The 14,789-nt window shown below is 45.0% G+C and overlaps 1 protein-coding gene across 1 annotated transcript in view; it reads left to right on the top strand.

Moving 5' to 3' along the window:
- Positions 1-14,506, top strand: part of B4GALNT2 (beta-1,4-N-acetyl-galactosaminyltransferase 2) — a 58,351-nt gene extending 43,845 nt beyond the window's left edge. Inside the window, exons 5-11 of the mRNA XM_036879839.2 lie at positions 960-997; positions 2,585-2,765; positions 3,802-3,888; positions 9,521-9,708; positions 10,455-10,595; positions 12,959-13,178; positions 13,784-14,506. Of these exons, the coding sequence (XP_036735734.2) occupies positions 960-997; positions 2,585-2,765; positions 3,802-3,888; positions 9,521-9,708; positions 10,455-10,595; positions 12,959-13,178; positions 13,784-13,989 (1,061 nt within the window). The 3' untranslated portion in view covers positions 13,990-14,506. The remainder of the gene's footprint in view (positions 1-959; positions 998-2,584; positions 2,766-3,801; positions 3,889-9,520; positions 9,709-10,454; positions 10,596-12,958; positions 13,179-13,783) is intronic.
- Positions 14,507-14,789: the final 283 nt, after the last annotated feature.

Genomic DNA, 14,789 nt, shown 5'->3' with positions numbered 1-14,789 from the left:
AGCTGCGGCCTCCCTGGGGATCTATAGTAACATAGACAAAGACGGTCTGCGTGCCTCAAGGAATCTGAAGACATAACCGGCTTTTTGGTGTCCTCTGGCGTCATGGGAGTAGGCAAATCATGAGCCCATCCCCAGGGAGCAAATTCAGAAAAGAATACTTCTGTCGGTTACAACTCCCCTCCACCAGGGACTTCTACACACTCCTCTAGTTCAGCAACACATCCCTGTGAGGTCAATATTATTTACCAATTTCACAGATGAATTTAGGACACAATATATTTGAATTGGAAATTGAATTAGTCATATAAAAACAGAGATTCTCAAGTAAATACATTTGGGATGAATTGCTAGTGTTTTTGAATAGTCATTTATTAATTATTTGCTATTTTGGATGATTCCTTTTTTCATTATGGTAAAATATACCTAACGTAAAATCTGCCATTTTAGCCATTTTTAAGCGTACAGTTCTGGCATTAAGTACATTCACATTGTTCTGCAATTTCACCACCATGCATCTCTAGAACTTTTTCTTCTTCCCAGTTGAAACTCTGAATCCATTAAACATTAACTCCCCACCCCCCGCTGCCCCTGGCAACCACCATTTTACTTCCGGTCTAGGAATCTGATTAGTCTAGGAACCTCATAAGGACGATGCATTATTTACCCATTGCTTCCTTCCCTTCAGTCACAGAGACACCTGGAAGAGACAGGATTAATTCACAGCACCTGTCCAAAGCTGAGGGTGGGCATCAGAGGCTTTAGAATCTCTGGAGCTTGGGGACGCGGACACCATCTCACAGAACTCTGGGGAGAAGGGAATGGTCAACCTTCTGAATAGAAGGTGTCACTCAAAGGCACCGTGGAACGATGTGTAGGAGTCACTGGGAAGTTTTGAGCATCAGGGAGCCCTCTGCTTCCTCTCAAATGGTGTTTTGTGTCTTTTTTCCTGTGTCCTCTAGGTCTCCGGTATGAAGGACCAGATGTCCCCATCTATGAGGCAAGAGTCCCCTTCCCAGCCCCCGTTCGCACTTGGCATCCTGTCCTTTGCTCATTGTCTGTGCCTTCTTCCTCCCCGGGTGGCAGGACTCAGGTTTGGGCAGAGCCCCTGTCCAGATTAAATATCAGACCCCAAGTCCAAGGTTGGGAGAGGCGAGGGGCGCCTGGAGAAGGCAGGATTTTTCCAGCCCTAGGAATTCGCTGGAGTTCCAGGGAGGACTTCCAGAGAATGGCCCCAGCGCGGACGTGGCTGATTCTGCCTGAAGGGGAAGCCACCGCCACAGCTACAGCTCCTGCTCCGGTGTTGCGCGGCCTCTGTCAGGGTTAGCGCCAGCAAGCTGGCTCCGTGCAGCGTGCCCTTCTTCCCCACTAACACAGCTCCAAATCAAGGCCTTGTGCAAGCATTTCTGAGGTGTGGGGTGTAAACCATATCCAGAACCCTACCTAAAAAGGAGCCTGGAAACTGTAGTTTTCATTTTCCACCTCTGCCTGCGAGAGAGAGCTTGGAGCAGGTGATGAGGGAGCAAACTGGCAGAGCAGCTCCACCTGCAGAGGCTTTTCTGCCCTCCCGAGGAAAGCCCCCACCTCAGGCCTGGCTGGGTACTCCGTGTGTCTTCCTCATGGCGCTTACCTGTACCTGAATTGCTTCTACACGTCAAGATATGCTTATTGCCATTCTTTCCCACTAGAATATAAGCTTCTGGAAGGTAGGGAATCTGTCTTATTCATCACTATTTTCCCAGTGCCTGTAACTGGCATTTCAGAAAATACCTGCCAACTGACTGAAGCGTTTTCAGCAGGAATGACATAATCCAGCTTTCTTTTCACAAAGATCACTGGCTGGTGCAGAAGACAAGAAGGCAGAAGAGGGTAGCATTAGGGAGCAGAATCCGGATGGAGAGAAGTGGACCAAAATGCCAGCTCCATATGGAAGGCACAAGAGACAGGCTGTAGGTGTGAGGGAAACACCCCACTTGGAGACTTGAACAATTGAGTGGATGAAGGTGCCATTCATGAGGCAGGGAGAACCAGGGAGAGGCTAGAAAACAGATTTACAGAGAAAAACTAACAGTTCACTTCTGAAGATAACAGTTTGAGCTGCCTGTGAATCTTCCTCACAGAACAACCAACCAGGCGGTCAGATCTCAGAAAGATAGGAGCTGGAGACTTAAATTTTAAGACCATCAGCATACGAATAGTGTGTAAAGCTGCCTGCCCTAGCAAGAAGGTATAGAATAGGAAGGGAAGATGACGCAGAAGCAAACCCTGAAAAATTCCCTTTGGAGGTCAGACAGAGGAGGAAGAAGAGCTGGCAAACGAAGTCAAAAGGACCAGCCAGCAGGAGAAAGAATGAATCCAGAAGAATGGAATCCTGCAAGCCAAGAAATCAGAATGTTTTGAGAAGTGGCCCTTGAACCACAGGGCCCAGGGCTTGATTTTCCTTCCATGCAGCTAGAGCAGCAACTCCCAGCCGAGCCAGACCGCCGCTCTCACGGGCTTCTCCTCTCCCCTTTAGTGCTGCCCCCTGCTGGCCATCCTGGGTACGTGCCTTTACTTGCATTTACCGTCTTCCTTTCTCACCCCTTAGGTCACCCTGACAGCTTTTCTGGGGACACTCAACACTCTCGCGGACATTCCAGACAGGGTGGTGCAGGGCAGAGGCCAGAAGCAGCTGACCATTTCAACCAGTAGCCGGAAGCTTTTGAATTTCGTCCTCCAGCATATGACATATACCAGCACGGTGTACCAGCTCCGTAGGGTGGATGTGGGTGAGAGCCTGTCCTTAGGTAGCAAAATGCTTAGGGAGTTGGAGAGCACCACCAGGCCCGCTCAAAGTCTCCCTCCCACAGGAAATCTTCCTGCATTTCAGACTCTTCCCTTGCCCCTGTTTCTAACCCAAGGCACCAGCTTCCCAGTCACTGTACTCGGTATTATCCTTATGTTGTCATTGACCACATAGAGTGACTTGAAGGGGAGAACAGGCATCTCTCTATGAGGTCAGGTGGTTCATGCTGTGCACGTGGAAACCATCCACTTCTGGTCCCCAAAGCTCCCAAAGCTGAAGACTTGAGCTACGGCAGAGGAGAGAGCCAGGCTGTGCACCAGCATCTTGCCTTGGGCACCAACAGGGAAGAGGGATGTGGCAGAACTCTGAGTCCCTAGGGCAGGGGCTCTGTCTGCATCCTCTCATCCCAACCCCCCTGTCCCCCAACCCAGGGATTCCCAGGGGCACAATTCCTGTCACTCTCAGGGCAGCCTCCGTCACTTCCTGGGTGAATTAAAGGCACCCTTTCCTCTTGACTAGATACACAGGGTGCATTCCCAGGACACCAACAGAGAAAATGAACCTTGGGACGCAGTTCCCATGACCACAAACTAAAGGAATTCTCTTTGCTGTTAGCTTTTCAAACATTTCCTCTCACAAAATGACCCTGTGAGGTAATATAGGGCAGGGAGTATTATCCTGGTTTTTGTAGCTGGAGGAGATTTAAGTGATTGACCGCAGGTATTTCATATAATAAATTGTGTAGTCTAGTCACACTTAATCAGACTCTCTGATTCCAAGCCCACCCCGCCCCACCAGATTCTCACCAGGGAAGAAACAGGAATTTAGAAGACATTCAGCAGGTTGCCCCAGCAAGTCTGGGGCCAGAATGCCACAGACTCAATGGGGTCCTCACTCTCACCCTAGTCAGGGTACCCTCTCCAGAACCTTCACTCCCCCACCATCTCGGCTTCCCAGGGGGACTGTGGAGAGTGACCCAGACATGGTACCGCCCATCCTGACCTTGTTTCTCCCTCCAGTGAGTTTGGAGTCCAAGTTCTCAGTGGCCAAGTTTCCAGTGACCATCTACCATCCTGTCATACCCAAGTTATATGACCCTGGACCAGGTAAGGCCCTTGTCCCTGGGGCTCCATGTGGAATCCTATAGAGCTACTGGTGAAATTCAGAAGGGATCCTCTCTGGCACGGAGGCAAATTGATGAAAATAACAGCTCCAGTATGATTCCTGACAACAAGCTTTGTTTGGAGGAAAAAAATTTAAGCAATACTCTCCTAATATTGCTTAATTATGTTTGATTTATTTTATGGTTGTGTTTATTTTGAAAAAAAAATCCTAACAAAGTATAACATTTTGATAAGTAATTGTAACAAAAACTGAGTGGTACTGGAGCATGACTAAATATGTCAGTAGAATCAGCTTGGAAATGCAGAAATAGGCATGTTGGAGTTTTAGCATGTTATAAAAGTAGACTTTCAAATTAAAAGAGAAAAGGTGGATTATTTAAGAAGTCATGTGGGATATCCATGTAGCTATGGAAGATAAAAAGTTAGCATTTATCTTACAGCTCATACCAAGATAAGTTGCAAATAGATCAAATATCTAAATTTTTTTAAGAACTAGAAAAAATAAATAAAACCATGGAGTTGTAAAAATAACCTTAGAGGATAAGATTTTTCTAAAAGTGACACAAAGCCCAGAAACCATAAGGGAAAGACTAAAAACATAAAATAAATTTAAAAATTTAATGTTTTTATAGCAGAAACCCCCCCATAAGCAAAATCAAATGGCAAAGGACATACTGGGAAAAAATATTGTCAACATTCAAGTCAAAGGCCTTGAGAGAGTTTGTATGAATCAGTAAGAACACCCAATAAGCCAATGGGAAAATGCACAATTCACAAAAAAATAAGTTCAACAGTACTTCAAGCCATTAAAATATATGCTCAGTATTACACTAAGAAAAGTACAAGTGAAAACTAATTCATATCACAAAGTACTGGATGAGAAGTGGGGGAAACAGGCATTCTTACAAATGGCTGGTGGGATCTTAAACTGGTACAAACTTGCTGGAGGCAGTTTGGCACTATCTATCAATATTTTAAATGCGTATACTCTTTAGGCCAATAATTTCACTTCTAGAAGTTGTCCTACAGATCCTTGCATCTGTGTGAAATGACCTTTCTTCAAGGCTACTTAAGTGGGAGGCACTGTTCAATCCAGGGTGGGTCCATAATGTGTAATGAAATGCCATGCAGCGGTGTGCAGCAGGAGGGAGGGAAAGCAGAGGCGGAGGAGCTTTTATATGGATACAAGATGCTTTCCAAGATGTATGCAAGGTACAGGAGAGAATGAAGAGTAAGTTATTATTTCTGTAAAAAAAGAAAAAAGAAGAAAGAGGGAACAAAGAATGTAGGTACATAGTTGATTGTGGAAAAATGAACAAGAAATCAGTAATACTGGTTGCTTCCTAGAAAGAGACCAAGTAATCTGGGACAGGGATGGGAAGAAGTGTTTTCATGGTATAACTTCGGAGATATATATGTATATTTGTTACCTAGAGATTCAAAATAAAATCTATTCTATCCAAATAGATTCTATTCAAAATATAAATTATTATTTGAAAGCAATAGCATTGCATACCTAGTGAGGGTTTAAAATATTTGCTTAACACAATAACTATCTCAAAAATAAAATAAACAAACAAAAGGAAATTCACAGAAAACCTTTTTTTTTTTGCTCCAGATTTGTTTTAAAGATAAAATCTTACAGATAAAATGGAAATCCCCACACTTATTCCCCTCTGTTCCTACAGCGACCATGATCATATGTATCTTTCTTTTCCTGTTTTTGTACCTTTAATATGTAGATTTCTATTCACACACACACAAACACACACACACACAGCATACAGTGTGGTCTATGGGTTTTTGAACTCTTCATAAAGGTTATCACACTGTAGGTCTGAAGTTCTAGATGCTGACATTTTAAGAGACGTCTGTAGCTTGCTTTTTGAGTTTGTTTCTTGGGTCTTTTGTTATATAAACACTTTATCCTTTAATGTAGCAAAATTGATGCATTGTTTTCTTTCCAGCTTTTGGTTTTTATGCTTTGCTCAAGAGATTCTTTCCTACATTAAAGCCATAAGGATATTCTCCTGTATTTTTTCCCAAAGTTGCACATTCGCTTTTCACATTTAGATATTTGATCCATACAGAAGTTACTTTTCTGTGTGGCATATGATGGGGATCTAATTTCTTGTATGTTAATAGCATATTGTCCCTTCCCCTCCTCCCAGCTTGTATTGCTGCTCTGTCACACGCCACCTTCCATGTATGCAGGGATCTGAATCTGGGCTTTGTTAGGTTGCACTGACTTGTTTGTCCTTGGGGAAATTTCATAACGTTTCAATACAGTCTATGATAGTTTTTATATCCAGTGGCCTTAAGTCTGTACTTCAGGATGACTGTATTACATCTGCTAGATTGTCTTAACTCTTTTTTGGTCTTTTACTTTTTCATTAAAATTTTAGGATCAGCTCATCAAGATCCTCTAAAATCCCTTGAGATTTTGATTAGACTATCACAGAATTTTTAGATTAATTAGAGATTAATTGACAGCTTTAGAAAGTTAAATAGTCCCACCCATGAATCTGTATACCTCTCCATGTTATAGTTCCCATGTTACAGTCTCTACACAGGTTCCTTAATAATTTATTTTGTAATTTTATTCGTAAAGGAATTGTACATATTTTATTGGATTTAATCTTAGGTACTTTACAGTTTTTATTGTTATTGTGAATTGGGTTTTTTTCCTACTATGTTTTGCTCGAGTTGTTGCTGGTATACAAGATCTTAGTGATTTTTGAATGTTGAACTTATAAACAACATTCATGTTGCATTCTGATTAGCAATGATTTTTTAACATATAGAGTCTCTTAGACAAATAATGATGATTTTTGTTTCTTCTTTCTGATTCTTATGATTTGTTGCTTTATCTTAATGCCTTTGGCTAAAACTTTCAGGGCAATATTTAATGGCAGTAGTGGTAGCATGTAGTTTTTCTTGTTCCTGAATATTCTAATGTTACACCATCAATATTTGCTGTGTGGTAGACATATCAGGGCATGAAGGTTTCTTTGTTATCATCTATTTCTAATGCTAAGAGTTTTGCTGTTTCTACTTTCTATTTTCTAAGAGTTTTTCTTATGAATGGGTATTGAATTTTGTCAAATAATTTGTCTGCATCCTATGAAACAATTTTTCTCCTTTAATTGGGCTCCTGCAGTGATTTACATTGATTTTCTGCTGTTGAAATATCCTGGCACTTCTGGAATAAATCCATCTTAATTGCAATGCATTATTTGATTAAATGCTGGATCGAATTTGCTGCTATTTTATTGAGGATTCTTGAATTTGTATTTAAAACTGAGATTGTCTTTTCCTGGAATGTCCTTGCCCAGTTTTGTTATCAATATTCTATAAATCTCATAAAATGAGTTGGGTAGCTTTTCTTTTTTAAACTGTTTTCTGAAATGAACTGTACTAAAATAGGAATTATATGTCCCTTGGAGCTTTGTTAAAACTTACCTAGTCCTTGGGCTTGTTTTGTTTTTTTGTTTTTGTCTAAGTTGGTGGGGAGGTGGCTAGGGGTTAGAGGTGGGGATGTGAATAGGAAGGAGTGAGAGAAAAGGGAGAAATTTTAGAATATCAATTCTGTGTCTTCAGTGGTTTTAAATGTTTCTATGAAATTATCCACTTGATGTGCAATCACAAATTTTTTGTCATAAGTTTGTTTATGACATTATTTTATGCTTTCTAAAACACTTTAATACATCTGAAATCCCATCCATCTTTTGGTTCTTAACATTTATCTTTGTTAACTTGTTATTTTCATACCCAAATATTCTCTTTCCATTTATGCCTTTGTTTCATATTTTCTTTTCATATGTGTGATCCTGTTATCTACCACTGTAAACATTTGAAACATTTTCATTTCAAATCATTTTAAGATTTCTCTGTGACTTTCAGGTTACCTGGAGTATGCTCATCTGTGCTCGGTAGATTTGTGGCTGTTGTTCTTCATACTAATTTTCTTCAAGTGTTTTGTAATTGTTGTTTAGCTCACGTTGAGGAGGAGGCTTTAGCTTGCTTCTCTGTTTTGTTTTCTCCTCTCTCCCTCTCTCTTTCCGGACTCCTTCCAGCTCATGGCTTTAGAGGTACTTCTGCTCCCAGGACCCTGGATTCTGGGAGTCCTTTCTTGCTGGAGTCTTGAGGTTCCTGTCCCATGGCGATACTGGCGTTACTGAAGAGCCGGCTGCTGGGCCTGAGGGTGGCTGGGCACAGGTCCTGGCGGAGGGGTGGCCTCATCTCTGTTTGCACCCAGAGGCATGTGCAGGGATGATGGCTGGGTTGGGCTCCTTGCCGAGCAGGTAGCTGGCAGTGAGGGACGGAGAGTCTGTGACCTAGCTCCAGCATATGGCTTCCAGCAAGAAGCTACAAGAGCCTTTTACCCGTTAGCCCTCAGTATTGGCCTCCCCGCCTCCTCTGCTGCTTCTGATCCCTGGTGCAGCAGGCCCCAGCTCCAGCTCTGCTCGCTGCTTTTTATTTCTGTTTCTGGGAAGAAATGTTATCTATTTTTGAGCATGGCTGTATCTTTGCATTTTTCTTTATCATTGCTATGTGTTTGGAAAAATAAGAAATCACAAAGCAGAAAACCACACCACCAACCTGGACAGGAGTCCTTGCTTCAACCACATCCTGTGGGGAGTCACGCCTCTGGTTCTCTTTATTGTAACAAAAGAACCAAACTTGTCCTGTGGCCTAAGACAAGAAAAGGGAGGAGAGGATTCATTTGACATGCTCTTGAACATGATTCCCGCACTCCCTCAGACCCAGGGGAGCTGGGGAAATGGTGCAGCTTGGATTAAGAAGGGGGTTCTGGAATGACTTCCAACTTTGTCCCTCTGAGAGAGCAGCTCTGCAGCGGAGCTGTGGGACACTCACCCGCAAACAGTAGGTAGGGCCGCGGCCGTTAGCATGCCCTCTGCGAGCTCGGTCAGCTGGTGCTGCTCCGCATGTGGTGGCTCCACCCCCAGAACACACCAGCCGTCCCAGTTCTGCCATCATGAGGTCTTTCCCACAGAAAAACTGTCCCTTCTCCAACCTTATTTATATATATATATATATACCACACGCCTTACTGGTCCAGGTTTTCCAACGTCCAAGTAGACCTATCTCCACTCATGTCTCCCTGTGGGTACAAACCAACTAGTTTTCTCTCTGAGAGGGCAGCTGATGACAAGGGCAGGTCTCAAGTCCCTTGGGTCTTTTCTCCTCTTCCTGGGCCCTGGGGCCCACCATCTTCAACCTCTTGATGGACAGCGCTGGGTCTATCTAAACCCTTGGTATCAACGTGAAGGCCGGGTGCAAGCAAAGGGTTGACAGGCATAAAATGAAGCATCCACATAGACAAGAGGAAATGGTGTAGGGGAACCAATGGAACCAGGAAAAGAAACTCGGGAATAGAAGACAGATAAAATCTCAACAAACTGGGTATGTTTTAAATATACTTATTTTCCAATCCAACTAATAAACTCCTGTTAAGCACTGACATGAGCAAGAAGCACGGGGCCCACAAATATTGAGAGGTCATGGCATAGAGAAAGCACCAGAACAGTGCAAGCCGACACAGTGAGGCACCTCCAAACACAGAGCTCTGACCCCATCCTTTCTTGCCCAGAGAGGAAGCTCAGAAACCTGGTGACGGTCGCTACCAAAACTTTCCTCCGTCCCCACAAGCTCATGATCATGCTCCGGAGTCTTCGTGTGTATTACCCAGATCTGACCGTGATTGTAGCTGATGACAGCAAGGAGCCCATGAAAATCAATGACAGCCACGTCGAGTATTATACCATGCCCTTTGGGAAGGTATGTCCCTCCAAGACGGGAGACAGCTGCGTCCCAAGATAAGAGAGCCTCAGGGTTTTAGGTGTACGCTGAATGGGCCTTCTTGGGTGGCTTTCCCAAGGAAGCAGGATCTTGGAGCAGAGGGGGTAGGGCTTTCCTCTGAGTCCCCTTGCTGACTTCAAATTCACAGAGAATGAGTAGAAAATGTTCTACATAAACAGGCTGGTCAATCCACTTTTCCTCACATTTGGTGTGGAAATTGATTGACGCCCTTCTAAGGAACCCGAGGTGTCCAAAGTCTTAAGGATTCCAACCACAGAGAAGCCCCTCATCCCTACAATTCCCCACAAGCTGGAGTGTCCCTTTCTATCTGTCTGTCCACCACACACACACCTTCCTTCAAAGGCACACCGAAAGAAATGGATCTCATACTTACCAGAGCGCCCCACCCTCCAACATCTTCCAGGCACCATAAGGGGAAATGGAAAGAGAGCCACAGAGACGTTGTCAGGTGGAAAAGGACTTCAGTCAATCCATACTGGCCACAGGGTCCAGGGAGGGCCGTCTAGTCCTTCTCTGTCTCAGTCTTTGACCCAAGAGCCCCTGTCCCTCTTCCATGTCTCTGAGGCAGGGACTCCCTTTCACCCAGGGGTTCTCAACTACTGTTTGGGGTGCACCCTGGCTCTTGGGAAATTAGAAGCCTCCCCCATGCTTCTAATTTGTAGCCAGGCCTAGCAACCACTGATCCAGCCCTATGCCACCTACAGGGCTGGTTTGCTGGTAGGAACCTGGCCGTATCTCAGGTCACCACCAAATACGTTCTCTGGGTGGATGATGACTTTCTCTTCAATGAAAAGACCAAGATTGAAGTGCTGGTGGATGTCCTGGAGAACAGCGAGCTGGATGTGGTAAGGGAGGGGTGCCAGTTTTACCCCCTGTAGATACAGCCCAGAGAGGCAAAGGGAGGGAGAAGAGAGGAGAGAGCGTGAGAGAAGAGGAGGGAGCGAGCCGGGGAGTGCGCGGGGCCGGTGCAGGAGAGGACTGAGCGGCAGAGGGCCTCCCCCGGGAGTCAGGAGATGCGCTGGTCCTCTCCGCCTCCATACTGACTTTTCTCTGAACAGACTACACCAGCTGCAGCCGCCCCCACCCACCATTGTTCCATCTTTAAAATGGTGACTTCACGAATCACTTCTAACTTCTCCCCAGGCTGGTGTGAGATGAGAGGGCAATGCTCTGGTTTGGTGACACAACATTTCAAAAAATGGAAACGGTACAAAGCTTTAAAATAAGCACATAGCTCTAATGACCTTTTTTAAAACAGAAAACAATGCGAATATTGGGGAGGAAGAATTTTCTTCTACCCTTCAAGTTTCTTCTAGCTGGTCCAAGAATACATGACACAGATTAACAGGAGGAAAAAAAACAGTTTAATCACATAAGCACAGAGGCCCAATAAAGGAGGAAATTGAGACCCCAAGAAATGATGAAGACAGGCAGTTTCTATACATTTTAGACATAGAGACAATAAATATGTGAAGAACTGACAGGACAAAGAAAATTTAGGTTTGGCTGCTTCGATTAGTAAGGACTTCTAAACGGCATTTGGGCTGAGGTAGTAAATGAGTAAAAAAATAACAAGATTTGTTTATGCAATGTTCTTGGCTCCAAATTCCCTCTCTGTGAATAAGGATGTCTCTTTACCTCCAAGTGCAGGGAGGGCACCCCTCACATGGGAGATTTATTTCCTGGTTTCAGGGGGACACAGAGGAGGGTCAGAGTATTCTTCTCGTACCAGCTGTTTCTCCAGTTGCTTTAATTCAAAGTCATCAAAATGCCAAAGTGGCACATTTTGGGAGCAGCCTAGCCCTGGTCCCTATCAAAACACCAAACGTTAATTGATACACAGAAAAGAGAAACAAAATGTGATGCTAATTAATAGTATTGTGTTGTATTCTTGAAATTTGCAGAGAGGATAGACTTTAAATATCACCACATGCACACATAGAATGGTAACTGTAGAAGTAATGGATATGTTAATTAGCTTATCATGATCTTTTCACTATATATATGTATATATATATATCAAAACATCAAGCTGTGTACCTTAAATTATACCATTTTAAGGTGTCAAAGATATCTCAATAAAGCTGTTAAAAAAGAAAGAAAATGAGTTCATACAGTAAGTGGCATTGTGACCACAGTTAAATCTTACTCCAGGTAGACAGTCCCCAAAGCAGCTGGACTGACTGAAATATCTCTTGACTGATCTTCTAGGGACCAGATCACAACAGGATTGATGAGGTAGAAGAGGTAGTTCCCTCTGGTTAAAAATCCAAGCCGGCACTTGACTGCTTCCAGGGTCACCCAGGACCAACTTTCTTTCCTGGTTGCTCTGCCATCCTGTGGCTCTTGCGTGCTTGGCCAGAAGAAAACAGGGGAGCAGAAGTGGAGTACAAACGATTTTCTTTTAAGAAAGTGATCTAGAAGTTGCAGACATCCTTTTAAATCATATCCCTTCAGTCAGGACTTAAACACATGGTCAAACCTTGCCAGGGAGGGGGGAAGTCTCACACACTCTCCTCTCTTTAGTGGCGTAGTGGTTATATCTTAATTAAGACCACTTAACACTCAGTTCATTTACTAAAAGGACAGGACAGAACAGGTGATGTGGGACAGTTAGCAGACTTTACTGTGCCTAGGTGACTGTGACAGTTCAAGAATAGATGCATTGCTTGTCCTGTTTTGCTCAGACTCACACATGGAAATGCACATATCTCCCATGTGGCATGGACAGGGCAGCTCAGGGGAGTCAGCCAGGAGCAGATTGTGGGAAGAAGAAAGCTTGAGACCTGGCCCTCTGCAAGGAGTCCCACAGCAGACACTCCGTGTACAGGCAACTGTACCTGCAGGCTGCGTCGTCCTGCACCCAAAGACAGGAGTGAGTCACCTTCCTCTGGAAAGAGTGAGCTTGCTGTAGGGTAAGCAGAGAGAGAAGTTGTCTGCCCTTTGGATTTGGTGTGAGTGCTTTCTGCTCCCTCCAAGGAGATTTTCTGGGGTAATAGGAAAGGACAGATCAAAGGACCCAGCAGTAATATGCAAAGGCTGTGGCCACAACAGCAAAGAGAGTAACTGAGGAGTAGTATGAAGGGTAGATAGAGAACAGTCATGATTTTTGTTGTAACTGGTGTTCAATCCAGTAAGGCTTCCTGGCAGAGGCACCATGGATATTGATGTATATTCTCTAACATGGTGTTCTTTGTCCACTGGCCAGGTAGGCGGCAGTGTGCTGGGAAACGTGTTCCAGCTTAAGCTGTTGCTGGAGCAGAGTGAGAGTGGGGACTGTCTTCACCGGAGGCCAGGATCTTTCCGGCCCCTGGACGGCTTCCCCAGCTGCGTGGTGACCAGTGGTGTTGTCAACTTCTTCCTGGCCCACACAGAGCAACTCCAAAGAGTTGGCTTCGATCCCCGCCTGCAAAGAGTGGCTCACTCAGGTGAGGAGGCTGGAGAGTGAGAGGGGGAGCTGGGCTGTGACCTGACCTCAGAACTTTGTTTTTTCCAAAGGCTGTGTGCCACTGACTGGGTCACTGGCCTGGCAACAGAGGGTCCTGCTGCTTTCCCCCAAGGTCAGATCTCATGGCCTTTCTTGCCTCCCACCTTCTCCTCCCGTTGACTTCTTATCTCCATTGGCTGCTCCTGCCTTTCTAACACCCTTCCCCTTCCTGTCCCTGCAGCTCTGTCCCTTCCCTCTTTCCTTACCTTGCCTCTTATTCTCAGTTTCCAGAAACCCTTTTCTACTTAACTATGACTGGTTAACTGCACTCTCACCTTATCCCCTCAGTCCTGGAGTCCACACAACCTGGAGGTTGTGTCCAGCTGGAGAGCTAATCCATGTCCCTCTGTCTTTCTGCCATCTCTGAGAAACAAGCTTATTTGCTTCCTTCCAACTCAGCCTTGGCAAGTGGCTTCACATGGCACCAAACCTCCGCACAGGTATAAACTGTGTCCCTTCCCCCAGCTCTCTTTCCAGACCCAGAATGACCCTGGCTTTCTGGCTGAGACGCATATTCCCTCTTACGTGCTCTCCCTGTCTTGGCAGAGTTCTTTATCGATGGGCTCGGGAGCTTGCTCGTGGGGTCATGCCCAGAAGTGATCATAGGTCACCAGCCCCGTTCTTCAGTGGTGGACCCAGATCTGGCTGCCCTGGAGAAGTCCTACAGTGCATACCGGGCCAACACCAATGCCCAGATCCAGTTCAAGCTGGCTCTCCACTACTTTAAGAACCATCTCCAATGCTCCACATAAAGATGCCGGGGCATCAGAAAAACACGAGGCTGACGGACTGTGGGCATCTAGAACAGTGGAACTGGTGGTTGGGCTACCAAACTGTAGACTCCTGATAAGACCAACGTTGTGATGCACTAGCTAGTGGGTGGGGCAAATGGGTGGGGCTCAGTTACTGGAAATACCAATCAAAGGCTAAGGGTCATTAGAAATGGACCAATCACTGGTCAGAGCAATGGAGATCTATCAATAACAATCATTTGTTGGTTTGAAGACTTACCATTTATGAAGCACTTACACATGTAGTACCTCACATCATTCAGTCTCACGTGAAAGAGTATATTATGGGTTGGTATCCTTGGTCAAATGAATGGCTGCTGGGTCCTTGAGGGTTATTTGGTGAAAATTATGTCACAGTCAGAAGCATCATCTCTGGCATCACTGTCATTCACGAATTTTTATTTCATCCTACCCTGGTGCCTCAAATAATGTGAATAATGCAGAGTCCTTGCCTTGAGGAGGTTGCAGCCTGGTTCAGGTCAGTGCACTGGTCGAATTGGGCAGCCTGGGTCAGAGGATCCGCAGAGGGGGTAGTGACCAGGGCCCCAGAGCTGAGGAAGGCTCTGTGGAGTGAGCTCTCTGGAGCCTGGAAGGATTTAGGCAGTTGGAGGGTGCACTGGGGTCGTCCACTGGCTGCCCGAATAAAGAATTCTCTGGCATCAGACTCACTACCACGATGACACATTCCAGATGCCAGGGATTGAACTTGGACCCTGTACTAAGGTGCCATGACAGCAGTGTAAATGCAGCAGCAAGCCATT

The sequence above is a fragment of the Manis pentadactyla genome, chromosome 4 (genome assembly GCF_030020395.1).
Source record: "Manis pentadactyla isolate mManPen7 chromosome 4, mManPen7.hap1, whole genome shotgun sequence".
In the NCBI taxonomy this organism is placed as follows: Eukaryota; Metazoa; Chordata; class Mammalia; order Pholidota; family Manidae; genus Manis; species Manis pentadactyla.
The sequence above is the reverse complement of the archived record's forward strand: the minus strand, read 5'-3'. Positions and strand labels throughout refer to the sequence as shown.